Source organism: Phacochoerus africanus, chromosome 1 (genome assembly GCF_016906955.1).
Source record: "Phacochoerus africanus isolate WHEZ1 chromosome 1, ROS_Pafr_v1, whole genome shotgun sequence".
In the NCBI taxonomy this organism is placed as follows: Eukaryota; Metazoa; Chordata; class Mammalia; order Artiodactyla; family Suidae; genus Phacochoerus; species Phacochoerus africanus.
Window position 1 is genome coordinate 239213985 of NC_062544.1, and position 15796 is coordinate 239229780.

At 37.6% G+C, this 15796-nt stretch overlaps 1 protein-coding gene across 2 annotated transcripts in view; it reads left to right on the forward strand.

Annotated features, from left to right (window-relative positions):
* TOMM70 (translocase of outer mitochondrial membrane 70) overlaps positions 1-15796 on the forward strand; it is a 47478-nt gene that overhangs the window by 17302 nt on the left and 14380 nt on the right. For both annotated transcript variants that reach the window (XM_047793739.1, XM_047793748.1), the window contains exons 2-6: positions 4505-4678; positions 7148-7274; positions 9967-10076; positions 12730-12878; positions 15415-15622. In XM_047793739.1, the coding sequence (XP_047649695.1) occupies positions 4505-4678; positions 7148-7274; positions 9967-10076; positions 12730-12878; positions 15415-15622 (768 nt within the window). The remainder of the gene's footprint in view (positions 1-4504; positions 4679-7147; positions 7275-9966; positions 10077-12729; positions 12879-15414; positions 15623-15796) is intronic.

Below are 15796 nucleotides of genomic sequence, written 5' to 3' on the forward strand. Positions count from 1 at the left end.
TGGATTTGTATCCCAGGATATGATCAATCTTAGAGAATGTTCCATGTGCACTTGAGAAGAATGTGTGTTCTGTTGCTTTTGGATGAAATGTCCTATAACTATCTATTAAGTCCATCTGGTTTAATGCTTCATTCAGGGCCTGTGTTTCCTTATGGATTTTCTGTCTGGATGATCTGTCCATTGCTGTCAGTGGGGTGTTAAAGTCCCCCACTATTATTGGGTTATTGTTTATTTGTCCTTTTAAGATTGTTAGCCGTTGCCTTATATATTGTGGTGAACCTGTGTTGGGTGTGTAGATATTTAAAATTGTTATATCATCTTCTTGGATTGATCCTTTGATCATTATGTAATGTCCTTCTTTGTCCCTTAAAATATTCTTCATTTTAAAGTCTATTTTGTCTGATGTGAGTATTGCTACTCCAGCTTTCTTTTGATCCCCGTTTGGGTTGAATATTTTCTTCCATCCTCTCACTTTCAATTTGTATGTGTCCCTAGAAGTGAAGTGCGTTTCTAGAAGACAGCATATATATGGGTCTTGTTTTTGTATCCATTCAGCCAGTCTATGTCTTTTGGCTGGGGCGTTTAGTCCATTTACATTTAAGGTAATTATTGATATGTATGTTCTTATTGCCATTTTATTAATTACTTTGGATTTGTTTTTGCTGCTCTTTTTCCTTTCCTTCTTCTTTTGTTCTTTTCTGCCTATAGAAGCTCCTTTAGTATTTGTTGTAAGGCTGGTTTAGTGTTGCTGAATTCTCTTAGCTTTTGCTTATCTGTGAAGCTTTTGATTTCTCCTTCAAATCTGAACGAGAGCCTTGCTGGGTAGAGTAATCTTGGTTGAAGGTTTTTTCCTTTCATCACGTTGAGTATATCATGCCACTCCCTTCTGGCCTGCAGAGTTTCTGTTGAAAAATCTGCCGATAGCCTTATGGGGGTTCCCTTGTATGTTATTTGTTTCTTTTCCCTAGCTGCTTTCAAGATTTTCTCTTTGTCTTTAATTTTGGTCAGTTTGATTAGTATGTGTCTTGGGGTGTTCTTCCTTGGGTTTATTTTATATGGTACTCCTTGTGCTTCCTGGATTTGAGTGAGTGATTCCTTCCCCATATGAGGGAAGTTTTTGGCTATTATCTCTTGGAATATTTTTTCTGTCTCCTCTCTCTCTTCTCCTTCTGGCACCCCTATAATACGGATGTTGGCGCATTTCACGTTGTCCCAGAGTTCTCTGAGACTCTCTTCATTTGTTATCAATCTTTTTTCTCTTTTCTGTTCTGCATCCATAATTTCCACTAATCTGTCCTCCACCTCGCTTATTCGTTCTTCTGCGTCCTGTATTCTGCTGGTGTCTGCTTCTAGTGAATTTTTTATTTCAGTTATTGTATTTTTCATCTCTTCTTGTTTAAGTTTTATATCTTGTATCTCTTTGGTCAGTGTTTCCTGTAAGTTATCCATCTTTGCCTCCAGTTTATTTCCAATGTCTCGCATCATCTTCAGCATCAACAGTCTAAAGTCTTTTTCCTGGAGGCTGAGAATCTCCTGATCACTTAGCTGTTTTTCTGGAGTTTTTCCTTTCTCCTTCATCTGAGTTATAGTCCTCTGTCTTTTCATTTTTATAGGTTTTTGGTGTGGTGACCTTCTTACAGATAATAGAGTTTAGCCTCTCTTACTTCTGATGTCTGCCCCCCTGTGGCTGAAGTCAGTGTGGGGGCTTGTTGTAGGCTTCCTGATGGGAGGGGCTAATGCCTGCCCACTGGTAGGAGGAGCTGATTCTAATCCCTCTGGTGGGTGGGGCTTAGTTTCTGGATGGGATTAGAGGCAGCTGTGTGCCTGGGGGGGTCTTTAGGTAGCCTGTTTACTGAGGGTGATCCCACCTGGGTTTTTGTTTGCCCTGGGGCTTCGCAACAGCTGGCTGACAGGTGGGGCCAGATTTTCCCAAAATGGCTACCTCCAGAGAAAGGCACTGCTGCTGAATATTCCCGAGAGCTTCGCTTTCAATGTCCTTCCCTCACAACAAGCCACATTCACCCCTGTTTTCCCAGGATGTCCTCCAAGAACTGCAGTCAGGTTTGACCCAGATTCCCTTGGAGACTTTGCTTTGCCCTGGGACTCAGTGCACACGAAAGTCTGTGTGCGCCTTTTAAGAATGGGGTCTCCTTTTCCCCCAGTCCAGTGGAGCTCTTGCATACAAGCCCCACTGGCCTTCAATGCCACATGCTCCGGGGCTCTTTCTCCCTGTGCCAGATCCCCACACGTGAGAGTTTGATGTGTGGCTCAGAACTCTCACTCCTGTAGGTGAGTCTCTGTGAACCAGTTAGTTTCTAGTCTGTGGAACTTCCCACCCAGGAGGCATGGGGTTGTTTATATTGTGAAATCGCCCCTCCTACCTCTTGATGTGGCCTCCTCTTTCTCTTCTTGAGTAGGGTATTTTTTTAGGTTTCCGGTCCATTTTGGTGAAGAGTGCTCAGTCATTAGTTGTGAATTTTGTTGTTTTAAGGAGAGAAGTTGAGCTTCAGTCCTTCTATTCTGCCATCTTAATCGCCCCTCCTCAAATACTAGTTTTTTGAATCGATGCTTCTCTTTTATGGAATTAATTTTCCTTTATGTTAGAAATTCTTGATAATATGGCCTCTTGGGAGACAGGCACGGTATGCTTGTCATTTGTCTCTTAGGTGGAGGGGCTCCTCACTGCTAGTGGAATGGGAAGACTGATGAGGTTGCTTCAAGTACAGTTTTCCAGCAGTCCACTTGATAGTTGCCCTCCAAAGTCCAAAACTACATAAGGAAGTCTTAGTTGTCTTCTGTTATGAATGTTTTGTGCTGAGGATTTTTACTGTCAAAGTTTTTGGAAGGTGATCAAGGCTGTTTACAAATGGAAGATTTTATATTCTTCTATTGCTTTATTTGCATTTTATTTGGTTCCTTTCATCCTCCCACATACTAGTTTTAAAATAGGCATGTGTGTTTCTTATTGACACTAGTTTAAGCTAGCTGTTTAATATTCTGAACTTAGAGTTTCCTATACATTCTTTACACACTATACTTTTTAAAAATAAGTATTGCTATATTCAGACAAAAGAAGGGGAACAAAAGGTAAGAGTTTTTTTAAAAGGCAGCAAAGAAAAATAAAGCAAGAGGAAGTTCTCATCGTTGTGCAGTGGAAATGAATCCAAATGGGAACCATAAGGTTGTGGGTTCCATCCCTGGCCTCCCTCAGTGAAGTGAGATTCTGCCATTGCTGTGAGCTGTGGTGTAGGTTGCAGACTCGGCTCAGATCCTGAGTTGCTGTGGCTCTGTTGTAGGCCAGCAGCTATAGCTCCAATTCAGTCCCTAGCCTGGAAACCTCCATATGCCACAGGTGCAGCCCTTAAAAAAAAAAAAAAATGAAGAAAAATAAAGCGAGAGTAAAGGAGAAAAGAACAGATAGAAGAGGTTGCTATCCCATCTTCTCTTTGTGACTGAGATGCTCTGGGTCCCAAGCAAAATAGCTTTGACAATTCCTGTAAGTTAATTGTAGGAGGCAGCTACTTCTGCTTTTGCTTTGTCAGTGCTTACCTGGTGATATATGGCTTCTTTCATAATAGCATATTTGTTAAAGTTGAATGATGACAAAGTTTTGGGTGAAGACGGGCCACAAAACTCTTGGACTTAGTAGCTGGAATGTAGATAACTGGGTTTGTCTACAAAGATGCTTCCCAAATGATGATTGAAGCTTTTGCAACTGTCTTTAGTGGATATTAACTACCAACTCATGAAGTATGTGAATAACTTCTCTAGGAAGCTGAATCTGAGATAGATAGGAGTGCAAAAAAATTTATTGATGAGCAAACAATAGATTTGGGATAACAATTGTAGTTAACACAACATATATGAATAAGTAGTTTTCAGAATGAAAAAGCGAAATGGCTAATAAACATGAAAAGATTTCAGATTTATTCGTAGTGAGGAAAATGTGAGTTAAAATATCAGTATTATATTATACATGGGTTTTTCAGCCTTGGCACTATTGACATTTTGGATCTCATAGTTGGTTGTTGTGGGATGTTGTCCTCTTCTTTGTAGAATGTTAGCAGCATTCCTGGAATCTACCTACTAGGTGCCACTAGCACCTCTGCCCAACCCCCAGTTGTGATAATCAAAGTGTCTCCAGACATTCTCTAGAGGGAAAATTACCCCTGATTGAGAACCACTGTTTTATAATTATTAGATGGCAAAAATTAAACACAGCTACTATATCTTTTGCTGGCAGGAATGGCAGAAAAGTGGTACTTTAAAGCACTACAGACTTGTTTGGGAGAAGTCTGTTTTTCAAGTTAAAAATACATAAACCTTCTGGCTTAGCAACCCTGTTACTAAGACTATCTTACAAAGATATTTACATGAGTGGCTTGCATTGTCAACAGCCATTCTACCCTCCCATTTTTTCCTTCAGTTTGTAATTTAATCACTGTGATCTGATTCTGTTACTGAGTGTTGATAAGTGTTTCATAACTGTTTCCTCTTATTTCAGAACTCTCTTGATAGAGCCCAAGCAGCCAAGAACAAAGGCAACAAATATTTTAAAGCAGGAAAATATGAACAAGCTATTCAGTGCTATACTGAGGCTATCAGTTTGTGCCCTACAGAGAAGAACGTTGACCTTTCCACGTTTTATCAAAACAGAGCTGCTGCCTTTGAGCAGTTGGTATGTATCCTAGGTTGGTTTTTCTATTCTTTTTGTTTCTCTTTATTTGCATAATGTTTCAGTTAATGCTTCTCCAATAAATCTAATAAACTTTTTGAAGTTGTTTTGAAATGATAAGGTTTTTGTTTTAAGAACAAATTTTGGTGTTGCTGGTTACACATATAATCCAAAGTTGTTGGTATCACATTTTATAAAACTAGATAATATAGAAAGTTAAAAGTTTCTGGTGACCCCATCTTCGTCAACAGTTTGAGTGTAGTTTTTCTGTTTTTGTCTCCATATATGTAATAGTACCATGTGTGTGGGGGGGGAGACCAAAGACGATTCCTATTACATTTTTTGTGGTATATATTTTCAGTTGCCACTATATCTTGTACAGCTTTTCATACCACACAGAGATCTGTTTCATTCTCTTTAAAGGCTATATGTAGCAGATGTTATATGGTTGTATAGTGGAAGACATCTCCTTGTTGATGAACATGTGGATTGCTTCCTATTTTCCCTGTTTCTTTCAGTGTTGCAAAAAGTGTTTTTGGGAGAATAAAATTCTAGAACTGGAGATATAAAGAATATCAAAATCTCTTCTGATAATGATATATAAACATGCATGTTTTCCAGTATCTCACTGTGTATTATCAGTCCTAATAATTTTTCCACTCTGGTAAGAGAAGAATACTCTGTCTCTCATTGTTTTAATCTGCACTTTTTGAGATGTTGGTGAAATGGATCATCTTCTGTGTTTATTGGGCATTTGTATTCTCTGCATTTTTTGTTCAAATTTTATTGACTCGTATATGGAAGGTTACTATAGTAGGCGCTGGGTCTATAAAAGCAAACAGTTATGCATAGAACTCAATCACTAAAACAGTGAACTGTTAAATGACATTGTAATAAATGCTTGGATTCTGTAATAGAGGAGTGATGGGATTGGTGCATAAAATATTGGAAAATAGAGTTTAACAAATGAAAGAAAGTGTATATAATTGCCCTGAAGCAGGCAAGGGTTTGGCATGATTAAAGTAGTATGTATAAAGGATCCTGGGGTATAGGAGTTCCCGTTGTGGCGCAGTGGTTAACGAATCTGACTAGGAACCATGAGGTTGCGGGTTCGGTCCCTGCCCTTGCTCAGTGGGTTAACGATCCGGCGTTGCCATGAGCTGAGGTGTAGGTTGCAGACTCGGCTCGGATCCCGCATTGCTGTGGCTCTGGCGTAGGCCGGTGGCTACAGCTCTGATTCGACCCCTAGCCTGGGAACCTCCATATGCCGCGGGTGCGGCCCAAGAAATAGCAACAACAACAACAACAAAAAAGACAAAATAAATAAATAAATAAATAAAGGGTCCTGGGGTATAGAGAGATGAAATTGCAGAGGTAGCAGAGGCCAGCAAAGCCTTGAAGTGGTAGGAAGTTTGGATTTGATTCTGAGTGTAATGCGAAATATTTGAGGATTTTAAATAAGGCAGGAACATCATCTAAAATTGTTCTTACTGTTCTGTCAAGAATATTTTGGAGAGAGTCAGGAGTGGAGGCAGGGAGACTCCCTGTTGTAGTTGCCTAGGTGAGACATGAAGGAAAACTGAAGACCAGCAGAATTTATTTGTTGCATTGGATATGAAGGGTGAAGAGAAGCAGAGATTTTAATAATAGCGGAGTGAGGAAAGAGTGAGACAGCTAAGCAGACAGTTGAATTAAGAAATGTCTCTATTTTAGGAGACTGGTTTGGGTTAAAGAGATAAATTTGAGAGTCATTTAATTTTAGATGTTAGACACTCAGGACAATAGATGTGATCTCCTAGGAGAGAGAAGGGATGAGTCTTTGATCATTCCAGCATGTAGAAATCAATTGGAGGGGGGAAAGTCAGCTATGAAGACTCCTGAGGAGGAGCAGCCAGTGAGTTAGGTAGAAATCAAGTAGAATGGCAACTCCTTGGAGGTTTGGTGATGATAAGGTAATAACTGCAGAGAATTATAGGATCAAACAAGGGTTTTTAAGAGGCGGAAATGTTAAAGCTGGTGTTTTTATGCTAATGGGAATAATTCAGTACAGAAGCAGATTGATGCAAAGGCATGATAGCTAATAGTTGAAGTCCCTGAAGTAGGGGTGGTGGTGTGGGGATCCATCCCACAAGTGGAGGGTTGGGCTTTGATAAAGACAGTTGCCCTCTCAGTTTTAACAACAGGGGAAAGGAGTCGATATGATCACATAGTTGGAGATAGAGTGTAGATTTGATAGTAGAAAGATGGCTCAAGTATATCCTTTACCTATTTTTAAAAATCACATTACTTGTCTTTATTACAGTTATTTATATGAGTTGTTTCGGTGTGTTGTGGATATTAACTCTTTGTATGAATTGGGAATGTTTTTTCTATTGCGGAACTCTTAATATTCAGCCTATTGAGTTTAGAAAACTAATTTCTGTTGAACAGTGATTCCTTTAGTGTGACTTTTTTTAATACTTTCAATTACAGCAAAAATGGAAAGAGGTGGCACAAGATTGTACAAAGGCTGTTGAACTTAATCCCAAATATGTGAAAGCTCTCTTTAGACGTGCAAAAGCCCACGAGAAGCTAGACAATAAGAAGGAATGTTTAGAAGGTGAGGCTATTTTTGTGTTTACATGTGAAAATAACCAAAGTTTTGCAGTTATTGGTAAATTTATATGAAACCCTATCTGTGAGTAGTGAAATCAATTGTGTTTAAAAGATCGACTGTTCCCCAGTTGAGACTTTGTTTCCTAATCTAAATTGTGAATGCTAATACTTGAGTACTCAAGTCTCTCCTCCCAACTATGGAATTAAATGATTTAAAGTTTATATACTACTAGAAACTAATGAGCATCAGTGTAATTTCATGAATAAGAAATCAGGGAGTTCCCATTGTGGCACAGTGGAAATGAATCCAACTATATCCACGAGGATGTGAGTTTGATCCCTGGCCTTACTCAGTGGGTCGGGGGATCTGGTGTTGGCATGAGCTGTGGTGTAGGTCACAGCTGCAGCTCGGTTCACATGTTGCTATGGCTGTGGTATAGGCTGATAGCCGTAGCTCCAATTTAACCCCTAGCCTGGGAACTTCCATGTACTGTGAGTATGGCTCTAAAAAATGAAAAAAAAAAAAAAAAAAAGGAAGACATTAGTGAGTGATATCATTTCTAAGATTCTACATACATTCAGTTAGTATTCTATATGAATATGAATTTTTTTTTTTGTCTTTTTAGGGCCACACACCCGTTTCTACTGCACCACGATGGGAACTCCCTGAATATGAAATAATTTTGACATGAGTCATTAAAGAAAACATTTGTTTTTATGCCATTGGTATTTTCAAACATTATCCTTATACTCAACTGGAAATTATGTAATTGATACAAAGCATCTAGTGAAGGAGTTCCCACTATGGTGCAACAGGATTGGTGGCATCTTGGGAGTGCTGGGATGCAGGTTTGATCCGTGGCCTGGCACAGTGGGTTAAGGATCTAGCATTGCCGCAGCTTAGGTTGCAACTGCATCTTGTATGTGATCCCTGGCCCCAGAACTCCATATGCTGTGGGGTGGCCAAAAAAAAAAAAAAAAGCATCTGGTGGATTTACCATTCTCAGTAAATACTATTAATATTCCTTGGTCTCTAATTGGCTATATCTGCTGCTAAAACTTTAATTAGGGTATCAGCCACTGGCTTATAAAGTACATTCTTCTAGATGATGTGAAGCTAAACCCAAATGCAATTTCTACAGTCTAAAAGTGCTTTCTAGGAGTTCCCGTTGTGGCACAGTGGTTAAAGAATCCAACTAGGAACCATGAGGTTGCAGGTTCGATCCCTGGCCTTGCTTAGTGGGTTAAGGATCTGGCGTTGCCGTGAGCTGTGGTGTAGGTCACAGACGCGGCTCGATCCCACGTTACTGTGGCTATGGCTCCGATTGGACCCCTAGCCTGGGAATCTCCATATGCCGAGGGAGCGGCCCTAGAAAAGGCAAAAAAAAAAACAAAAAAATAAGTGCTTTCTACTACATATCTAAATCTGCCTTAAAAGCATCAATAATCAAAAATTTAGCCATTATTATTTTTTAAGTAACATTATTATTTAAAAGAAAAAAACTTGTTTCTATGTGTGTGTGTGTTTTGTTTTTTACTTTTTTTAATCTGGAGTACCAAGTGAGAGTAATCCACTTGTGAGAGTTTAGAGAACATTTTAGAAAAACTTGAAGTTTTGTGGTATCATGTACTCTGGTAGTGGGTGGAAGGAGTATTGCTTTGGAAGAGAGAATTAATGAATTTTGAACCAGACCTTGATGTTATTAAGAAATAATTGTAAAGAGTTTAAATGGATTTTAGGCGAAATGGGATGGGAAAAAACCATTGACATTGGCACTAACCAGATTATCATGGGGGGCATGCAACAGACTGGCTTGTTTGGAGGAGCAGTGATTTGGAATTGTGAGAAATTGAGTTCAAAAAGAGAGGACAGGAATTCCTGTCATGGCTCAATGGTTAATGAATCCAACTAGAAACTATGAGGTTTCAGGTTCGATCCCTGGCCTTGCTCAGTGGGTTAAGGATCCGGCGTTGCCATTAGCTGTGGTGTAGGTCACAGATTTGGCTCGGATCCCGAGTTGCTGTGGCTATGGCGTAGCCCGGCAGCTATAGCTCCAATTAGACCGCTAGCCTGGGAACCTCCATATGCCGCAGGTGCGGCCCTGGAAAAGACATAAAAAGAGAGAGCGAGAGGACAGCCATTGTTGACTACTTTGAATGAAAGGTTAAGATGTTAGGGAAGCATTAATCTTTGATCTCAAACCACTGTATATTGAGCTGTAGCATAGCCAGATTAAAATGGTAGTTTGAAGCAGATTTAATTAAGGGCAAGACGGCTTTGGAGATAAGGAGTAACCCTGAGACCTGTTTAAAAAAAAAAAAAACCAGACCTGAGAGAGCCATGTTATGTTGATTTGGCCTATACTTACTAGCCACAAAAGAATATACCTGGGTTACTTGTTTTATTTGCTATGTCCAGTGTAGAGCAGTGAGAAGCATCACAAAATATATATAGTATAGTTCCTTTCATTTCAAGGTGAGGAATGTGAATCCCAGAGAAGTGGAGTGACTTTCTCAGCTTTGAGTTTGCCATAGACTAAAACTAAAATGTTAAGAATCAATATATTGGAAGTGAAATTGATAGTCACATGAGGCTATGAATTTAGTTTGGCATTCTGTAGTAATAGCCCATTTGATGCTGCTAATCATCTTTGTGGTAATTGCATACTTACTCTTGTTTTTTCCATCATTTCTAGATGTCACAGCTGTGTGTATATTAGAAGGGTTCCAAAATCAACAAAGCATGCTGTTAGCTGATAAAGTTCTTAAACTTCTTGGCAAAGAGAAAGCCAAAGAAAAATACAAGGTAAATTAATCTGAGTTGATTAATAAAAGGAGTATACATTAAGAAGAGTCATTTTAAATTTATACTGATTAAATCTTGGGCATGATGGCAACAATTGAAATTAGATCTGGATTATATTTGTTTTTCCTGTAATCATGGGATTTTGTGGCTTACCTTTTTAAAATAAGACTGTAAACTGTGTCCAGTATTGTATCTGGAGAATATTGAAAGAATTAATGTATATTTATAGGGGTTGCCAAATAATGGCTTATGGGCCAAATCCAGACTTCCACCTATTTTTAGAAATAATAATGCTGATAATGTTTTATTGGAACTCAGCCACTCACATTGTTTTTGGCTGCTTTAAGCGACAGCAACAGAGTTGTGGTTGTGACAGAGACTGTATTTGGCCTTTTACAGAAAAAACTTGCCAGCTCCTCTTCTTTAAAGTTTTTAAAGGTATATTGTGTAAATTGGTATTGGTTTTACACAGTTAGCAGTAGTTGGCTTAATTCAAAAAGCATTTATCGAACAAAGGTCCATGATGGGCATTTTAGAAGGGTAGTTACAAAGACATGGTCCTTGTGCTTATAGAATTAAGGGAGACTATTAAGAATTATTAAAAGGCATGACGTGTCATGGAGGGTATAAGAGGGCTATGGGGGTGCCACAGGCATCATTAAACATTACTAGAAATTTGTTGCTAAATTTCATAATCCAGAAGCAGTTGTTCCTTTTCCTTTAATAATTAACTTGCTTTTCTCTTACATTGATTTTAGTAATTTCTATTTTTAATTTTACATATCTGAATATTAGCTGAGTTTAAACAGAGTTAAAACAGGCTTTCTTCAGTGAAGGGCTGTCATGTGCTAGTATGTTTTGTGAATCTCCAAGGGGAATACAGTTACAGTGGTACTCAGTCTCTTTAAAATATGGGACCTTTTTTTCCCTTCAGCATCTGGTAGAACACGCTGTTTTGAGGAGCTAGAACTGGTGCACCTCAAAACATTATGCAAAATATCATGTTTTGAGTTTTGAAGGAACCTTGTTTCTGTGTGTATACTCAATGCTTAGTTGAGTAGTTATATTGGTTGGACTGTAGAGTAGTAAGAAAATATAAGATAACCTACTTTTATATAGGTTCCAAATTAGTTTCCACATATATTTTCTAATCTGTTTGTATTACACTTTGTAAATCACAAAATACTTTTCATTTTATTATTTTTATTTTTACAATAACCCCAAAAGATAAATAAGGCCCGTATTTTTATTGCTATTTTAGAGGTGAGAAAATTTCAAGTGACATGTTCAAGGTCACTTAGCTAATAAGCGGCAGAGCTAGAATTTGTCTTGTTCCTTTGATACTTAAGCCCATTACTTGTAAAATACTGTTTTCGTTTTAAATTTGTAACTCTGTGTGAAAGACAGGAAAGTGGTAGCTTCATTTCCAAGCTGAAATAGAAAACTAAAAGACATTAATGATTTACTCAGCTTCAGTAAGTGCTGTTTAACTTTGTTTAAGCTTTTGCCCTGAAATGATAAATGATTGCCACTTATAAATTCCAACTCAACAGTCTTTAGTGAAATACTTAAATTAGGCATATTTATCATTTGGTAGGTGACCATTTGATTTAAAATAGTATTTATTTGTATAATCCTTAATTAAGACATAACTGAATCTCTCCCCAGAAAGTACCAAAAAGGAAAAAAAAAAATGAGATTTTCTCATTCAGTTTTCTTTTTTTTTTTTTTTTTTTGCTTTTTAGTGTGGCATATGGAAGTTCCTAGGCTAGGTAGGGGTCAAATCAGATCTACAGCTATTGGTCTGTGACACACCCCCCAGCAATGCCAGATTGTTAACCCACTGAGTAAGGCCAGGGATTGAACCCGCATCCTCATGGATACTAGTCAGGTTCATAACCCATTGAGGAGCCACAAAAGGAACTTCCAGTTTTCTTACATCTATCCTAGATTAAATCATTTACTTACAAAGATATTAAATCTACCAAAATAACAAATTATATTGGGTAAGAATCCAAAATATGTTATGAGATCCCTTTGGCTACATTACTCACTTTTCCCTCTTTCTTTAAAACTTTGTCATCTTAAGTGTAATAAGGAGAAAAATATTTCTGTAATTATGAATCAGGTTTCCATGTGAAAAAGTAAATGATTAAAACAGGAAATAGGATTTCATTCTGACTTTCAGTGGCACTTACTATAATGGAGATCTCAGATGCGGTGCAAGTAGAAGACAAATGAAAGCCCATGGTAAATGGACTTAACATTCTAGAACTTGAGTAAGATGTGGTCTTGAGTAGTAAATTGAGATGTTAATTTTCTAGGACAGGAACCAGAAGGAGATAATTTTAATTCAGCAGTAATTTGTCTTCTGTGTTCCAGATTTCACCTTCTTTTATTGAGTGTTCTTGACTTTTTATATCTTTTGGAGAGGGGAGAGGTTCTCCTTTAAAAACTATTTTGAACAGCTGGGGCTGGCAAAATATTACTATTTCCACTGTCTATTGCCCCTTAGTTTGGAGCCTGATGTTCTTTAATTATTTGAAAATAAGATTCCAGTTTTTATGACAGAGGTTCTCAGTGTTCTACAAATGTACCTGTTTCTTTGGTTAGTGTTTTCTATGTTGATGTATTTAAATATGATTAATTTCAGAATCGTGAACCTCTGATGCCATCTCCACAGTTTATCAAATCTTACTTCAGTTCTTTTACTGATGATATAATTTCTCAGCCAATGCTTAAAGGAGAGAAGTCTGATGAAGATAAAGACAAGGAAGGGGAGGCTTTAGAAGTGAAAGAAAAGTAAGTGTGTTGAGTATAGTATCTGCTTAATGTTTTGGGGGAGGCATTGTGGAAGTAATTTGCAGCTACAGAGCCAAAGTGGGACTCTAACGCCAAAAAAATCTACTCTAGACAGATGTTAATATAATAAAATAATAATAATAACAATAATAATAATGTTATAAAAAAAATACTTCTCTTCACACACGTCTATTATGCCCTGAAAATTGCGTCCCTGGTGACTCAGTACTGCCAAGTATCTGCCCTGCTTTTAAGTTCCTACATTATATTCTCAAGAGATCTCCTCATGAGTCAAGTGGTTGATTGTGTTTGAATAGAGGCACTAACTAACTTAAAAATGATGGTATAACTCAGTATCCAGATATTTTAGTTCAAGGAAGTTTATAATTAAATTTTAAGGAGTGTCCAAAAGAGTGTCTTTCTTTAAGGTTTTTTACTCCTTGTCTAGGAAAACGCCATTCTTTGGGTTTGTATTTGCTCCTGTAGAGAGCTGAAACCAAAGTACAAGATGCTATGTTTACAACTGGAGGTCAAATGCCTGCTTAACCATTTGTTTTTATCAGTACTTTGATTTTGCTCTTGAAGCTGGCTCTCTTCTCTAAGAGAAGGTATAACATTATTATCAACATGGCATTTTCTAATGAGTTTGGAAGAAAAGGGAATACTGTTCTTATAGCAGAGCATAATTTTTCATCTCTAGCATATTGGAAGGTTTAAGGAAAAATTGCTTTTGATTTGTATCTCCCAATTTTTCTACCATTGTTGGCCATCTTTAAAGGGAGGATATTGTGTGTTCATAATTGTGCCAAGATGTTCAGATTTGAGTTAATTGATAAGCAATCACTTTAGAAGATTTTAAGGTGGGAAGTAAATGTTTAAGATGGTGCCAATAATTGCCTATTCTGGTTAGGAAGTAGTCCCTATCCCAGAAAAACTACAGTGAAGTTAATGTAATTATTCTAAAAGCTATATTGATAGGTAGCAGGACATAGCTGTTTCTCACCAGAATACTAATAGAAATTGGTTCTAAGTTTTTGAATTCCATTTTACTCTGAGCCTTAGTAGCTTCATCTTTTTTCTGTTTTTTTGGGGGGTTTTTTTTGTTTGTTTGTTTGTTTCTGTCTTTTTTCTTTTTAGGGCTGTACCTATGGCATATGGAGGTTCCCAGGCTAGGGGTCGAATTGGAGCTGCAGCTGCTGGCCTACACCACAGCCACAGCAACGCCAGATCCGAGCCATGTCTGCAGCCTACACCATAGCTTATGGCAATACCGGATCCTTAACCCACTGAGCAAGGCCGGGGATCCAACCTGAAACCTCATGGTTCCTAGTCGGATTTGTTTCCACTGCGCTTCGATGGGAACTCCATCATTTTTTAAATGGGGCTAATAATAATTCCTTTGAGGCTTATTGTGTGGTTTAGAGATCATGTTTGCAAGCATCTATCACTTAGGTTCTCAATAAATAGGAACTGTTACTACTTTCATTTTGATTTAATAATGATTATCTTACCCTAGTGACCTGAGGAATAAAACTAGAGTGTAGGGGATATTAGAATGTTATTATAGGAAAGGTTAGCAGAGTATATAAGATTTTGACTGACATAACTTTTAAGTCACTTGCCATTTTCTTCTATTTAGAATATATAGCAAACGAAATGAAAAAATATAATTTACATGCCTTATATTTGTAAGACCCCTTAAAGGTCATCTAGTGAAAATTCCTTCTCAGTTCAAAAAAATCCCTTCTACAAGCATTCTCAATAGAAGTCATCATCTTAGAAGAGTAATAATATGTGGTCACTGCTTTTTAAAAAGTAGGGGAAAGGTGTTTTCTTTAAGCCTATTTGATGGAAAAGTCTTCCTTTAAATTTACCTCTTTGATATTTCCACCTATTCATTTCATTCCAGGTCTGTTCTTTTACGTGAAAACAGCACAACTTCTGGATGAGAGCCTTTTCAGATATTTTCCCACCTCCAGTTCTTGTTCCCTTACAATCCATTTTCCAGAACATGGCCAGAGTGATCTTTACAAAGTAAACTCGGGTCACACCTTTTCCCTTGGGTTCTGTGACCTTAGACTCACTTGGTTATTTTGTTTCCCTGTTCTTTCTGTTAGTCACACAATAACTGTTGAGGGCCATCAGTGTGCCACAGACTAGAAGGAAAATAAAATCGGATCCTTTCCAGTGCTGCAGATCAGTCTGTCATTAGCTTATCTTTTCACATATCTAAGTGTTGAAGCCTGGGTGATAACTCTAGGTTTCTGCCATTTTCTCTGCTGTTTCCTTTTTCAAAACTCTCCAAGGAAACAATTTCTGTCTGCATCAAAAATCCTAATATGTTACCCTCCTGCCCTATACCATTCCAACACTGGCTGATTAAGTTGTTAAGGGGAAAAGGATAACTGCTTAACTCAGATATACTAAATGGGGCAAGTTTTAGCATTTGATCTTTTCTTAGTAATTTTTATGTTCATTTTATTAGTAATAGATAATAAAATTTACTGATAATTTCCTATGCTCATTTTATTTTCAGTTCTGGATATTTAAAGGCCAAACAGTATATGGAAGAAGAAAACTATGATAAAATCATAAGTGAATGCTCAAAAGAAATAGATGCTCAAGGCAAATATATGGCAGAAGCATTATTACTACGAGCTACCTTCTACCTGCTAATTGGCAACGCCAACGCAGCCAAACCAGATTTAGATAAGGTCATCAGCTTGAAAGAAGCTAATGTGAAGGTACATTTAAAACTCTGTGTGTGTGCATGTGAAAAAATTAACAATAAATAAAAATGAGGATTTTAGTATGTATTGGCATTTCAGTTTCCATTTTCCAAAAAACTTTTGTTTAGGAAGGAACTATATACCTAATGATGATTTAGTTGGTGCAGTGAAACTGAAACATAAATATCA